The following is a 16,228-nucleotide window of genomic DNA, read 5'->3' on the forward strand; positions in this document are numbered from 1 at the left end:
CCATTTTCAAGAGGAAGAAACTAAGGCTCAGAGAGGCTACCTTGCCCAAAGACACCCACACCCTGTTCCCTCCACGTCCATGCTGTCTGTTGTTCCATGTAGACTTGGCCTTGTGCAGAAGCTTGCCATGGGTATAAAAGCAACAGGTCTTCACCAACTTCTGCCTGCTCAGCTTTGGGATTAAACTGAATATTTCTAGGAGAAGTGATCTTGAGGCTTAGTTTGGGGAGTGGGAGGTGCTTTCAGTCCAAAGACACTTCTTGGTTTTCAAAAGGACAAAAAAGCCCATCTTAGCATCATTATGGGGGAAACACTGAAGAATGTCTTAGTCCCTATCAGAGTACTTTTGATATCCGGACATGGAACAAAAGCAGGATTCATTACTTGAAGGACACTGGGCCTCCAGCCCCACACCTCCCACATCCATCTCCTGTCCCAAATCTCCCCCAAGGACACAATGCCATTCCCTGACAGTCTGTCTCAGTCCTTACAAGTCTTCATAACTGAAGACGCCTTCCTTTGCATTAAGGAGATTCCAAATTACTAAATTAATTATTAATTATTAAGATAAATTACCCAAAGAGGGATACGATTATTATTAACTAAGAACACTTCACAGTGAGTCATAATAATAAAACATTGCAATAAAAATGCTGCCTCATAGAGTTGTACCATGTACAACCTGCACAGCCACACGTGGATCAAATCTGTTTTAAAAACTCTGACAACCACCAGTCAGCCTCATCCCTCACTTTCCTGCAAGCAACAGGGCACAGGCATAGGGAAATGAAGTCCCAAACAGATCCTGCTTTTGAAGGGAGGAGCAGAAGCAACAAAGCGGCTGGGACCTCTGGGTCAGCAAACTAACTCTGGAGACGAAGGCAACAGGCCAAAGGAGGTAGTGGACTTATGTGTTCATGAGTCTGTTTCTCCTTCTCCTAGCCCAAGGAATCCCTGCTGCACTATAGTGTCTTATGTCCTGCACTTAACTTTGTCTAATGAGCTCCCCACAGAAGGGCCGATGCCCCAGGTCCCCGGAACAGCCAGCCTTAGGAATGCTGATGGAGCCCCTCCAGGCAGGACAAAGCAGACTTGGTTGGTGGGCTCCACAAACGTCTCCCTGATTCCTGGGGGTCACTCACCGATCTCTGCGGCAGCGGCCTGTAGTTTCTTAAGTGTCCGGCTGATGAGCACAACGTTGAGTCCTCGTCTTGCTAGCTGGGAAAACCAGAAAGGAGAAAGATGATAAGCAGATCGGGAAGGCTTGTTTTAAAGGTGAGTTGGGGGGCACCTGGGTGGCTCAGTGGTTGAGCCTCTGCCTTCGGCTCAGGTCATGATCTCAGGGTCCTGGGATCGAGTCCTGCATCGGGCTTTCCCGTCTGCGGGGAGCCTGCTTCCTCCTCTCTCTCTCTCTCTCTCTCTCTCTCTCTGCTTGCCTCTCTGCCTGCTTGTGATCTCTCTCGGTCAAATAAATAAAATCTTTAAAAAAAAAAAAAATGGTGAGTTGGAGCATCGCTCTCCCATGGTCACAGCATGATGTGCTTGCTTCTCCTGGGTCTAAATGTGACAAAGGTTTTCTGGCTTATGAGCGAAACCACCACACTGGGCCAACCTATAGGTGACATGACAATAGTAATTTAATTTTTGTGTTCATTAGGTGCCAAGAACTAGTCTAACTGGCTTTTGTCTACAGACCTGCAATCTGAAAGCCCTCTCCTCAGAAACGTCTGGGGTCAAATGTGTGCTGGAATTCAACACGTGGAAGATGTTATACCACAGTTTAGATAACAACTCTAGGGCAGCTCCCCCTGTTGCAAAGCAGTATTTCTGCAGGAAGTTTTGAGCTCCTTCCTACTCACAAGGACCTTCTTCTCATGGTTCACTTCTCTCGGGCATGGCCATGGGCCTGAGCCCTCTCTGTTGTCTGGCGTCCAGCAGGACAAAAAAGTAGAATAAGGAACCAGAGGGTAAACCGAGGCTTCCCCGAGATCAGGAAAGAGCTCTCGTTCAGAGTGGGTAGTGCCTCAACACAGGGGGCTTGGTGGCAGGGGGCTGAGTGGCAGCGTGCGGAGAGCTGCGTGTCAACATGACACAGGCGACAGGCAACCTTGCTGTGCGTGTCACAGCCAGGCCGAGACTCCTCACACCTGAAACTGTCAGGGTGAGAAAAGCTAGAGTTTTCCCTGAAGACAAAAGGAAAAACCAGCCCTTGTTTCACCAGAGACTGATGACGTTCGAGTGAGTGACCAAGGCACCCGTTAAGCAAAACCTTTCTCTATGGTTTTAATTAAGTGATTTATACTTCCATTTTTTAAAAATTGTTATAAAATGCATATAACATAAAATCTGCCATCTTAACAAATATATGGAATGTTTCATGAATCTGCATGTCATCCTTGTGCAGACCCCTGCTAATCTCCGTGTCGTCCCAGACGTACGGGTGCTGCAGAAGCGAGCACCATGTTCTTATTTCTTTTTTTTTTTTAAGATTTTTTATTTATTTATTTGACAGAGAGATCACAAGTAGACAGAGAGGCAGGCAGAGAGAGAGAGAGAGGGAAGCAGGCTTCCCGCTGAGCAGAGAGCCTGATGTGGGACTCGATCCCAGGACCCTGAGATCATGACCTGAGCCGAAGGCAGTGGCCTAACCCCCTGAGCCACCCAAGCGCCCCTATGTTCTTATTTCAATACATAATTATATATGACAGAAAACACATAAAAAGCTGAATTAAAGACATATGCAATCTCCAGTAGCCAATAGCTCAATCTTCAAGCCAAGGGTTTCCAAATCACCCAGGGATGTCAGAGAAAACACCAATTCCCACCCAAACCAACCAAATAAAAACGTTCAGGGTTGAAGCAACAGCATTTACATCTTTTTCTATTTTAACTTAGTAAATGATACTGTGACATACTCAAGTAGAAGCCCCTTGTAAAATATGACCCTGCGGCCCCTGGGTCCTACTTCCCTACGGCCCCAGGCTCCTGCCGTCTTCAGTTTGGTGTTGACCCTCTTGCCTTTTCCCCTGCATCTACGGGCATACAGTAGATAGAGAAAGACACCTCCGTTTTGTCGGGGATTTCTTCCTTTCACCCTTCCTAAATGGCATCGTAAATACTGTATTTTTGCCTTAATAGTGTGTCTTATTTCTAAATATCACGTCTATCTCTGTATCAGTCCAATTTGAGCCACTTGATCCTTTTTTTATTGCTTCCTAGTGTCCTGTAGTTCACTTTTGGGTGAGCACTTGAGTTAATTTCAAGTTTTCCTTTTACCAATATTGCTACTATAAAATCCCTCCTATAGAGCTCTTTATGTATACAAGTGAATTCATTCCTAGAGTAGATAGGGAAGAAGAAGTGGAATTATTGTATCAAAAAGTGTCTGCTTTTTAAATTTCACAGTGTTGCCAAAATAACTCCCTTAAAATAAAGCCTACCACCAAAAATACCACCATAGCAATTTCTTCACACTCTGGCCAGTATTTTTTATTAGCAACCTTTTCAACTTTTCCCAACCTAGTGGTCAAGGAATTATATCCCTATATTGTTTTAATTTGTATTTTTCCAATTATCAGTGGGACTGAGCACTTTTTTGTAGGTTTCTGTGAGTTACATGTGTACACTTTGCCCCTTCTTCTACTGGGTTGTCATTTCCTTATAAATTTGTAGGGGTCTTGTGGTTTTTTAATATATTCTGGGTATTCATTATTTGCCTACTATATATTTAGCAAGTATTTTCTCCTTTCTTTATGGCACCTTGGTCATACATTATATATTAATTTTCATGTTATTGAGTTTGTGGATATTTGCGAAGCCTTCTGAAAAATTTCCTTTCTGAACGTCCCTAACTCCAAAGATATAAGTATATTTTCCTACAACCCTTTATGGTGTTTTTATCTTTCTTGTTTGTTTGTTTGTTTGTTTTTGTTTTGTTTTGTTTTGTTTTGTTTTGAGACTAACGCGAGAGTGAAATCACCCAGCATTATTTTTTTCAAGATGGGTGGCAAATTTTTACACAACATTTTTCTATTTTTCCATCCCTTCTTGATTTTAAATGTTAACTTGGTCATATGCCAAGTTCTTACATGTACATGGATCTGTTTATGATCTACCTGGTCTGTTTCACTGACTTACTGGCCAATTTCTGTTCCAGGGCCACTTGTGATTTAATCACAGTCTTATAATAGGCTTTGATATTTGATATGTGGAACCGGACATTCCTATCAGTTATTATTATTCTCTTTAAAATGTGTTTATTTTCTTATTTTAACTTTCCAAACAAATGATAAAATTGTCTAGTCAAGTAGTATATAGAAATTAGGGATAGGTGGGGAAAATAATGTTTTTTGATCTTACGATCTTTACAGTAATCAGTTGTCTCATCCATAAATTTGGTATCCATGTCTCCCAAACTTATGTGTGCTTCTAAGAACTTTCAGAAGTTTCTTCATATACATCTTAGACATTTCTTGTTAGTTTGCATTAGTTAGCATAACATTAGCTTACATCACAAAGAAATCCAAAATTTCAGTGGTTTCACACAATGAATTTGTTGGTTGTCTTATGTAGTAAACTCTATTTCACATAGTTGTTCAGGTCCCATGGCTGAGAAAATCTTTGCCATCTTCAACACTAGGTTTCTAAGACTGTTTCTGGTGTTCAGTTCTAGTCAGTGCAAAGATTAAGAGAGGATAGAGAAGATATATCCCCTCCTTTAACCACCTTGACCAAGAAGTGACACACATCATTTCTGCTTGATACCATTGGCCAGTTTGGTCACATGGCCCCACGTAGGTGGAAGGGAGTTTGGGAAATGCCCCTGCTGCCCAGCCTCCTCCAGCTATGATGCTCCACTGTAGAAAAAAGAGTAGGGATCTGGGAGGACATTTAGGTGTTGCTGCAGATACTTTATATTTATTTGTTGTTTCCATGGATTAAGTTATTATGGAAAGCAGAAGAAACTCTAGAATGAAATACCTAGGTTTAATTCCTGTTTCCACCACTTAAACCTGTGAGTACAAGTTACCCAAACCAGACTTTCCTCATTAGCAAAAAGAGGGCACCAATAGACATACTTCATTAAATTGTTCTGAGAATCAAATGAAAAAACTCACTAGAAGTGTCTTTCTGACTGGTGTCAAAACTGTGGTTTTGATTTGTAGTTTCCTGATGCCAAGTGTTGTGGAGCACTTTTTCATGGCCATCTGGATATAAAAGACATGAATTTGTCTTTGCTATAGTATAATGAAGTTCAATTCTCAGTTGCCCAATTCTTGGCAAAGCTGTGGAGGCCTTGTGTTGAGCCAGTGGAGCCAGTGGATAGAAAAGGTAGGGCTGGAACTGAGGTTTCTCTTTGTGATTAGGAACTCTGCCCAGCCACCAAGCCAAGTGAATTCTTTTATTCATTGTAATAGTTTCTTCATCAATGCTTGGCCTTTCACCAAAGACAATGATATTTTCTACAAGGCATAGTTTTGTCCCTTCCTCTCTAACATTTGCATAATTTTAGTCTCATTATCTTGGCTAATATCTCCTTAAGCAAATATATGGTCTGTTCTCTACCATACTGAGAACACTTAAAATGTTTCTCAGCACAAAGTATGAGGTTTCCCATTATTTCTGAAAGTTATTTTTAATCAATTGAGAACATTTTCATCTATTCCTTTTTGCCAAATCCCTTCTTTTTTAAATGGCTGGGTTCTAATTCTTAATACTTAATTTGGATCCCAATTCTCTTACATACCTTTGTCCCATTTTTATATCAAAGTCATGTTAATCTGTCTACACAATTTCTGAAAACATGTTCGCATCTGGAAATGACCAGAAGACTTTGTTTTACCTAAGACGGATCAGCGAAGTAGCGGGACCAGAGGCAGAGAAAGAATCAGAGCTATGGGACAGGTTCAAAGAGACAAAGGGAAACTGTGATCATGAGTGTGTCCCATGAGCCCTGCCAAGAACACTTATCTCAAAAACTGGTCACACTGGATACTGCTGTTTCTGAAAGAGTCATGGAAATCCCCCACAGTGGTTGCAAATTCATCAAATATTTCTCTTTCAATCAGTTTCTACTTTCAGTATTTGAAGTTATATTGTCAGAAATAGAATAGGCTCAATATGAATAATATGTAGCTTATTGATATGACCATTTTTCTTTTATTACCTTGAATTTTATTTTGTCTAATACTGATATTGCTCCCACTCCTTTCCTTTCTTTTTGCATTTTCCTAAGATATGTTTTTCCATCCCTTTACCTTCAACCTTACTGTACCTAACATTGGATTTTTTTTTTTTTTAGCTCTTTCTGAGTGTCTGTCATTTATCAGGAAATATAACCAAGTCACGTTTATTGAGACTACAAATTTACTACATTGGCTCTGGCTATCTTGTTTTAGTTTTTCTATTCACAGTGTTTCCCTTATTTTTGTTCTTGCTTTGTAGTAAGCAAGACAGGATAGGCAAAGCTGGAGAGACAAAATAGCCCCGAATCTCAGTGGCACAATACAAAAGAGGTTTGTTTTTCCTCACACCATGTCTTCTGCAGAGAACCAGACAGTCCAGACCAGCTCCCTCCATGCAACGACTCAGGGATCTAGGTGTTTTCCCAGGGCTCAAACTGAAACGAGGCAAGCAAAGGACCTCGGTGTAAAATTTAAGGAGGGCCTCACTCTCTGGTTCATGGTCACCACACATGCCTTACCTCAGTCCCAGCCCTCCCTTTCCTATCCACTGGCTCCACTGGCTCAATACAAGGCCTCCACGGCTTTGCCTAATATTGGGCAACTGAGAACTGAACTTCATTATACTATAGCAAAGACAAATTCATGTCTTTTACATCCAGATGGCCAACAGACACAAGAAAAAGTGCTCCATAACACTTGGCATCAGGAAACTACAAATCAGAACCACAGTGAGATACCACCTGACACCAGTCAGAATGGCTAAAATTAACAAGTCAGGAAATGACAGATGTTGGCAAGGATGCAGAGAAAGGGGAACTACACTGTTGGTGGGAATTCAAGCTGGTGCAGCTACTCTGGGAAACAGTATGGAGTTTCCTCAAAAAGTTGAAAACAGAGCTTCCCTATGAATCAGCAATCACACTACTGGGTATTTACACTAAAGATACAAATGTAGGGATCCAAAGGTGCATGTGCACCCCAATGTTTATAGCAGCAATGTCCACAATAGCCAAACAATGGAAAGAACCTAGATGCCCATCCACAGATGAATGGATAAAGAAGATGTGAGATAGATATATAGATAGATAGATATAGATATAGATATATAATGGAATACTATGCAGCCATCAAAAAACCCTCAAATCTTGCCATTTGCAACAACATGGATGGAACTAGAGGGCATTATGCTAAGCAAAATAAGTCAGTCAGAGAAAGACAATCATCATATGATCTCTCTGATGTGAGGAATTTGAGAGGCAGGGTGGCAGGTCCGTGGGGAGTAGGGAGGGGGAAAAAAATGAAACAAGATGGGATTGGGAGGGTGTCAGACCATGACACAAACACATGAAACAAACTGAAGGTTGCTGGGAGGGTTGTGGGGGTAGGGATAGGGTGGTTGGGTTATGGACACTGGGGAGGGTATGTGCTATGGTGAGTGCTGTGAAATGTGTAAGCCTGATGATTCACAAACCTGTACCCCTGGGGCAAATAATACATTATATGTTAATTAAAAAAATTCATATCTTTTTGAAAAGTAAATTACAAAAACAAGAACAGCCTTTTTTTTTTCCAAACTAAATACAGAACAACCAGTTCTGTATGTGGATTAGTAAAGCATTTCCATATATGAAAAAGTATTCACAAAACAGTAAGCATTTCATAAAAATACTTATAAGGAAAAGAATATACATCAAACCACAAGTTTGTATGTGGGAAGAAGAGAAATGGCAGATGGGAATGAAAGAAAAGAAACTGAGAGAGGGACCACATACAGATTGATGACAGCAATTCAGTCTTCTGTGTCCCTGATTAACAAATACGAAAGAGTCTATTTCTGGTTTTTGTTTTGTTTGTTTGTTTTGTTATTTAGGTTCCACATATAAATTAAATCACATGGCATCTGTTTCTGTTTTTGTTTTTTCCTGTCTGGCTTATTTCACTTAGCATAAAAGCCTCTCGGTCCATCCATATTGTTGAGAATTGCAGGATTTCATTCCATTGTGTATACATACCATATCTTCTTTATCCATTCATCCCTTAGCGGACACTTACATTATTTCCACCTCTTGGCTACTGTAAATAATGCTGCAGTAAACATAGGAGATGGGTGAAACAAGTGAAGATTAAGAGGTATACAAACTTCCAGTTATAAAATAATTAAGTCACAGGGATGGAAAGTACGGCATAGGGAATATAGGGAATAATAGGGAATAGGGACTAATATTGGGAATAGGGAATAATATTGTAATAACTTCTCATGGTGACAGAGGGCAACTACACTTACTGTGGTGAGCACTGAGTAATGGATAAAATTGTCTAATCATTGTGTCATACACCTGAAACTAACAAAATGTGACATACATGTCAACTACACATCAATTATATATATATATATATATATACATATATATATATAATCCTACTGTAAAAAAAAAAAAAAAGAAGAGAAGGAAGAAGAATAAAAAGGGAGTGGAGGAAGGAACAGAGAAGGAAGGAAAATAAAAAACACTAGAGCACACCTGCCTGGATAGACCTATATTTTCATGGAATTAAGTGTAGTTTGTGTGCCATCTCCTAACCATCTGTTACTTATTAGTTATACCAGTTCTGAGTTTTACAATACCCATGCTACCAAAGTTAATTTCTTGTTTATAAAAGTTTATTTTACAGCTACCTTTGGCCATTCTAGTTTATTTTTTAGCTAAGGTTACACCTGACCTTATCAATGAATAAACCCATTTGCACACTTTCTGACAAAGAATTTTGTATTTCCATGTTAAACTGTGAAAGAAAACTTCATCTCAAACTTAAAAACAATCAAAATGATGATGGCTTGATTTTTCTTTTTTTTTAAAGATTTGACTTATTTATTTGAGAGAGGGAGCAGGGGGAGAGGCAGGCAGAGGGAGAAACAGGCTCCCTGCTGAGCATGGAGCCTGATGTGGGGCTTGTTCCCAAGACCCTGGGATCATGATCTGAGCAGAAAGCAGTCAGTTAACACTGAGCCACCAGGTGCCCCAAATTTTCTTTTTTTTTTAAGATCACCCTAGAATGTTTTCTAAGAAGACTTGGCCTCATCTGATGCTTTGGGGCTTTGCTGTTACAGAAATTTAACAGTCCTTAGCCAAAGAAGGTACAGACAGCACACAGTAAAGTTAGGGACAGAGGACTTGTCAGGACTTCATAGTCTGACAGGGAAACTAACCCAGAGGTGACAGACCATAACTGTCATACATTTCAACCCTGTAGAAAGTTAGACCATCTGATACCTAACTTGGCAATATTATCATGCATTCCTTTCCAACTGACTATTTAAATTCTTATTTCTCAAACACTCTGCAATCAGCAATTTGGGTTCCTACTGGATCCTTCCTTACTAAGTCGAATAAAACTTTAACAAGTGCTACCATGCACTTTGTTTGAGAATTGTGTTTTTACAGCACTGAAGATAAAAAATACTGGTTGATCCTTTGAGTTACTTGGCTAAAGGGCCACAACAGTTAGACTATAACCCTAATATCTACGAGATTTCAGAAATGACTAGACTACTGTGTTCTCATAAAGACAAAGAATATCAGAGCAGAGTTTTTAAATCTCATTTTATGAAATTTTCAAGAAATACACCTAAAACATAAGGTCACAGAAAGGTTGAAACTAAAAGGAGAAACATAAGGTGAATACCAACCAAAAAGAAAAAAGGCATGGCTTTATTAATATCAATCAAAACAGGCACTGAAGCATGTCACTGTTACTAAAAATAAAGACTAGTAAAAAGTTCAGGTCATCAAAAAGATGTAGCAATTCTAATCCTGGATTACTAACAAAATAGCCTTAGGAAAGGTGCAAGGAGTGTTGAAAAATACACCATCAGAATAGGATATTTTAATTTCTCATTTTGGTAATTGCTGGATAATATACCCACACATTTGGTAAGGATACAGACTATTGAATCTACACAAATAATACACTTGATGTAATAGACATGTTTATACGCTAAATAATTGCAGGTCACATTCTTTCTAAAGTTGAATCTTTAAAAAAAAACCAAACTGATGAAACTGGCAAATCTCCAGCAAAATTAATCAAGAAAAAAGAGAGAAGTCACAAGTAAACCGTAAGCAATATTAGGAATGAAAAGGTGAGCATAATTAGAGATCCAACTGAAATTTAAAATACAGAAAAGGGGTTAAGAGAGGAAACAGAACACAATAGTTAATTTTGCTACCTCCTGAAATCCCATTAAATGGGAAACAACTTTCTTCAAGAAAAACGTAAATGCACAGGGAATAATAAGAGACAAGAGCAACCCCAAATTTTTGGTTCCTAGAGAGTATGGGCAGGATCCCAAGTCTTACACCAGCAAAGGGGTAAGCTGAGAACTGGGAAAATGTATACTATTAAAATCCTCTGGGGGCGCCTGGGTGGCTCAGTGGGTTAAAGCCTCTGCCTTTGGCTCGGGTCATGATCCCGGGGTTCTGGGATCGAGCCCCGCATCGGGCTCTCTGCCCAGGAGCCTGCTTCCTCCTCCTCTCTCTCTCTCTGCCTGCCTCTCTGCTTACTTGTGATCTCTGTCTGTCAAATAAATAACTAAATGAAATCTTTAAAAAAAAAAAAAATCCTCCAAAATCTCAGGCAGTGCCAGCACCAAACCTGGGGTAAAGGGGGAGCTACATGGGGGAGTTTGGGTAAGAGCTGTTGGGGAAGCAAACCCCAGGTGCCCATTTCCATTCCACAGGTTAAAGACGGGGATTCCTCTCTGAGAGTAAGGGGGCCACACAAATTATGCCCCTGCCAGTTCTGAATCCAGAAAGATGAGAGCCAGGTCTTTTCAGGCAGGAGGTTAGCTCTTCTCTGGGGAATCTCAGCCACATCAAGACACTGGCCTGGGGCTCCCCAGAACACAGCATGAGCCCCACACACTCAGCGCCCAGACCCACCCCACGCTCAGACGGTCCGGGTAGAGTTCTCATCCCCTTGAGCCAGCTCTCCAACCCAGACAGACCAAGGAGTATCTGTGGAAAGCTGCTAACATAAAAGATAGAGAGCCAAACAGGAGAAAAGAAAAAGAAAAAGAAAAAACAACCTGGAAGGAGAAAACAGTTTTTTGAAAGCAGGGGAAAAAAAAAAAAAAAAAAAAATCTATATCTCCCAGATGGGTAAGAAAAGCTGTTACTCTATACAAAGGACAGGTAGCTCTACAAAGGTGCAAACAAAACGCAAACAAGCGCTCAGAAATGGAAACAATTTTTAATCTCTTAAAAACAATTTTCATTCTTAATTTCTTAGAAATTTGAAATTTCAAAAGCAAATAGCAAAAAGTGAAAAGTTCCATAAAACAGAGGACAGAATTAATGAAATCCTTTTGCAGAAAGGAAAGCAGAGGCAAAATGGAAATTGTGAGAAATAAAGAGACAAGTACAGGATGATTTCAGGATCTGAATAATAGGAGTTCCAGAAAAAAAATATAAATGACAGCTGAGTAATTGGAATTCCAGAAAATGAAGAGAAAGTGGGGAGAGAGTAAATGCCCTGGTGTAACTTGCTTTATGGGGTGACCTGGCTGTGTCCCTCACTGCCTAGCCTCTCGATACTTCTGCTTACTTTCTAAACATTCTGTTATTTTTGTGAACCAGATGACAACCTTGGACTCAATTCCTTTTCTGTTTTCATTTTTTCAAACATAGGAAGAGAAGGTTACAAAAAAATTATGCCAATACATTTTAAAACTTAGGTGAAATGAATATATTTCAAGAAAAATATAAATTTCCAAAACTAATTCAAGAAAAAAATTATAAAATTCAAATAGTTCTACAACCACTAAAAATAATAACAATAATAATAGTCAGGTGATGCTGATAATGGTATAAATGAGTACTTTAAATTGTACCACAAAGAAAACTCCAGTGACAGATGGTTTTACAGATAAGTTCTATCAAATAGCCCCCCCAAAAAGGATAATGCCTAAATTGCACAATCTTTTTCAAATATTAAAAAAAAGGTAAAATTCCCCCATTCAGTTTATGAGGTCAATAAAACTTTGACACCAAAACTTTGGAAGCTAGTTGGCATTATCTCGTAATGTTGACAATGTATAACCTATGCACCAGCAATTCTGCCCCAGGGCATGTTCTCAACTCTTGCACAAGACCTTCAGGAGGCATGGACAAAGTGTTCATACCAGCAAAAACAGAAACTACTGAAATGTCTGTCCAAAAAGCGAAGTATAACTAAACCGGGATATATGTATGTCACAGAATATTACGCAATACTGAAAATGAATGAACTGTGCTCTGCACACATCAGCATGGATGAGTTTCAAAAGCATAATATTGACCGATAAGAAACAGATTACAGAAGACAAATGAATCCATTGACATTAGGTTCAAAACAAACACTGCAACCAATATGTTGTTTAGGGATACGTGCACGTGTAATACGACTTTTTTTTTTAAGTCAGAAAACTGTTAACACGATGTTCATGATCATGCGTCTGTCTTGGGGATAACAGAGGGGGAACACATAACAAGACATGTGTGACCGGATAGCGGGCTTTAAGGACACGGGATGTTCTCATTCTTAACGTGAGTGATAAGGGACACATTACTCATTTTATGACTTTTTGTAATCAAGTCTATGGATTACGTACACCTCTGTCTCTCTCTCTGTCTCGCGCACACACACACTACAATAACGTGGCATAGTCAAAGCTGGATCAGAAATTATAGGGCTGAGGTCAAGCCGCAGGATAGCAAGGACCAGGGGAACATAAAACTAATTCAAAGCTGCTATTTTCACTGAAGGCAATGTCAAGGAGAATAAGGTGAGAGTGCAACAGGAGTACTTTAGAGGAGAGGAATTGAGACATTAGGAAGAAGAATTTCCTCACTGAAAAGACAAAGCACCCCGTAAGTTGCCAGGTAAACATGCAATGATACTCAAAAATAGGACAAAGCGGTTATTTTTTTTGGTTGGTCTGAGGCAGAACTGGCAAAGTGATTTTATTTTCTTATTATTTTTTTAAGATTTTATTTATTTATTTATTTGTCAGAGAGAGAAAAAGAGAGAGAATGCACAAGCAGGCAGAGTGGCAGGCAGAGGCAGAGAGAGAAGCAGGCTCCCTGCTGAGCAAGGAGCCCTATGTGGGACTCCATTCCAGGATGCTGAGATCATGACCTAAGCCGAAGGCAGCAGCTTAACTGACTGAGCCACCCCAAGCGTCCCTGGCGAAGTGATTTTAATCCAAGGGCCAACTCCATGCCATTACCTGTAGCTGCCAAGAACACTGATGGGAGAAGCACGGTGCCCTGGTCACACCAAGAGCTCAGAGCTGGGAGCTGAGCGGCACGCGCAGCTGCGCAGTCCCAGACGTTGGGGAGCACCAGTGGAACCGCCCAGAGGTGGAGGAATGAAACCACACAATCTTTAGTCATGCATTTTGTTTCAAGTATTCTCTGCACATTAACAGTTAAGAATACATACATCAGAGAAACAGAAAGTAGATGATGGAATTTTTGCTGCTTTCTTCTTTACATCTCTTTAAATTAAAAAAAAAAAAGTACATAAACATCATTAGCCATCAGAGAAAGGCAAATTAAAACCACAGTGAGACCTCAATACCCACCTATCAGAACAGCTACAATAAAAAAGAGTGACAACACCAAATGCCAGAGACCATGTGAAGAAAATGAATGACTCATCCACTGCTGGTAGGAAGGGCAAAGTCACTCTGGAGATAGTTAGGATAGTTTTCTTAAAGAAAAACAAACCAACCAACTAATTATGCAAATATCACACCCCCCAGAAATTGCTCTCTGGAACATAAAATTTATCCCAGAAAAATAGAAACTTCTCTTCACACACAAACTTATATACAAATGTTTATAACGGTTTTACTTGTATTGTCCCAAACTGGAAGCTACCTAACCTAGATGCCCTTTAGTGGATGACTGGCTGGACATCCACTAACCAGTGGTCATTCATGCCATGGAATACTACTCAGCCATAAAATTGAACAGACTCTCGATACGAGAACCCGCCCAGACAGATCTCTAGAGAACTGGGCTGAGTGGGGAAAAAAAAAAAAAAGAAGAAGAAAGTCAATCCAAAAAGGTTCCAGAGTGTATGATTCCATTTATAGAACTTTCTTGAAATAACAAAATTATAGAAATGGGGACCAAATTAGTGGTTGCTCGGGGTTAAGGAGGGAGAGGGAGATGTGTGTGGAGTGGGCGGGTGCTGTGTGGTGCTCAGCTGGGCCTGAAGCCAATTGGGAAGCCAGAGAGGCTGGCCCAGTTTGGGGTTAGTTTGGCTGCTTTTTGTACCGGCCAGAGCAGCTGCACCTGCTCCCTTAGGGAACCCTGCCTGTGACCAGGAAGCACCCACTGGGAACCCTGAATGCCTAAAACCCTGGAAGGCAGTAAATTTTGATGTCTTTGACCTAAGCCTACTTGGGTGTTTGTAATTATTGGGATTTTTCTTGTAGCCTACAACAATTAGAGGTCATTTAATGCTACAGCTCTCATCCCCCACAACCCCGTCAGCAGATGGTGTGTTTCAAAATGCAAGCAAGTCTGCAACCAAACCCTGCCAGATAGAAAGATTTACTAGTAAGCTGGCACCAAAATAGTCATGAACCTGTTTTTACAGGTTTGTGGAGTCCCAGCTCTATGTCCCTTAGGCCCTCTGTGAGGAGGTCCTCCCAGGAAGATATGATAAAGGCAGGACATGGTCAGCCCTCTAGTGGGGTCAGGAACCCTCCACGAAGCAGTAGGACAGGAGACTAAATCAGCTCAAGGCCAAGGGCTACTCTGCGGCACTCACAGATCTGACAGTTTTGTTCCTACAAGGGTAGAAGCGACTGTACAAGATTTCAAGCCAATCCACACATCTTGAACTACATTTCTTCAGGAAATTATTTATAACATCTGTTAGGCTAAGGGAAAACCATCTAACGAAAGTCCAGTTAACTGAAGCATAGATGTTGATGAACTCTGATTTAGCATCTTTAAAAATTAACTGAACACTGGATTTGGCTAGAATCTAGAATTTCTGGCTAGAAACAGCACAGCCAAATTGGGTAACTTGGGGAGAGTTTAACAAAAGGATGTTTTGCAATGTATGGGTACGGTATAAGGAAACGACAGGACTCTGGGGCTAAGAATAGCAAAGCCTCTGACGCCTGCGTGCCCCAAAGGGCTGGGGAATGAACAGTGGCCAGAGCTGGAAAAGGCAGCTGTGTGGAAAGGGCCACCTAACAGAGTTATACCTGCAACAGAGGGACACAATCAGTCCCTTAGACCCACAGGGAGACAGCCGGAAAAGAACCCCACTCTCCTCCATGCCTCTTATCTGTTGCCAGTGGCTCCCAGTGGTCCAACCCACCAAAAACCAGAGTCGAGCTGAGCCTGTCCGGGCAGCTCAGCCTCCTGGGCACAGAGCAGGATGAGGAAGGGTAGATAGTGGGTCTGGAGAGGCAAGAAGAAACCCAACACACACCACCTCTGGGTGTTAGCTTTCACGGACAACTGCAGAAATGTGGACTAAGACTCACCTAACTTAAACATAAAGTTGCCATACAACCTGGCAATTCCACTCCTGGGTAATCTGTCCAAGAGAAAGGGAAACGTATATTCACACTGAAACTGGCATATGATGCTCACTGCGGTGTTATTAGACAGATGGTCTCTGACTTACAATGGTTTGACTTAGGATTTATCGACTTCACAATGGTGCAAAAGTGATACACATTCAGGAGAAACTGAACTTTGAATTTTGATCTTTTCCAGGGCTAGTGAAAGGCGGCAGGATCCTCTCTCATTTACTAGGCAGTAGCCACAGCTCCCCTCAGCCAGTGATCAGGAGATGGTGAAGGACCTGTAACACTGACAACCATTCTGTACCCACACAGCCATTCTGCGTTTCACTTTCAGTACAGCATTCCATAAATTACGTGAGGTAGTCAATTTTTATTATAAAATACGCTTTTCGTCAGGTGATTTTGCTCAACTACAGGCTAATGTAAGTGTTCCGAACACATTTAAGGT

General features: G+C 40.8%; 1 protein-coding gene and 1 pseudogene across 1 annotated transcript in view; both read right to left on the bottom strand.

Moving 5' to 3' along the window:
- Positions 1-16,228, bottom strand: part of HSD17B3 (hydroxysteroid 17-beta dehydrogenase 3) — a 40,600-nt gene that overhangs the window by 13,421 nt on the left and 10,951 nt on the right. The window contains exon 3 of the mRNA XM_047701129.1: positions 1,143-1,218. Coding sequence (XP_047557085.1) covers positions 1,143-1,218 — 76 coding nt within the window. The remainder of the gene's footprint in view (positions 1-1,142; positions 1,219-16,228) is intronic.
- Positions 2,360-2,459, bottom strand: LOC125084171 (uncharacterized; annotated as a pseudogene).

The sequence above is a fragment of the Lutra lutra genome, chromosome 13 (assembly GCF_902655055.1).
Source record: "Lutra lutra chromosome 13, mLutLut1.2, whole genome shotgun sequence".
Taxonomy (NCBI): Eukaryota; Metazoa; Chordata; class Mammalia; order Carnivora; family Mustelidae; genus Lutra; species Lutra lutra.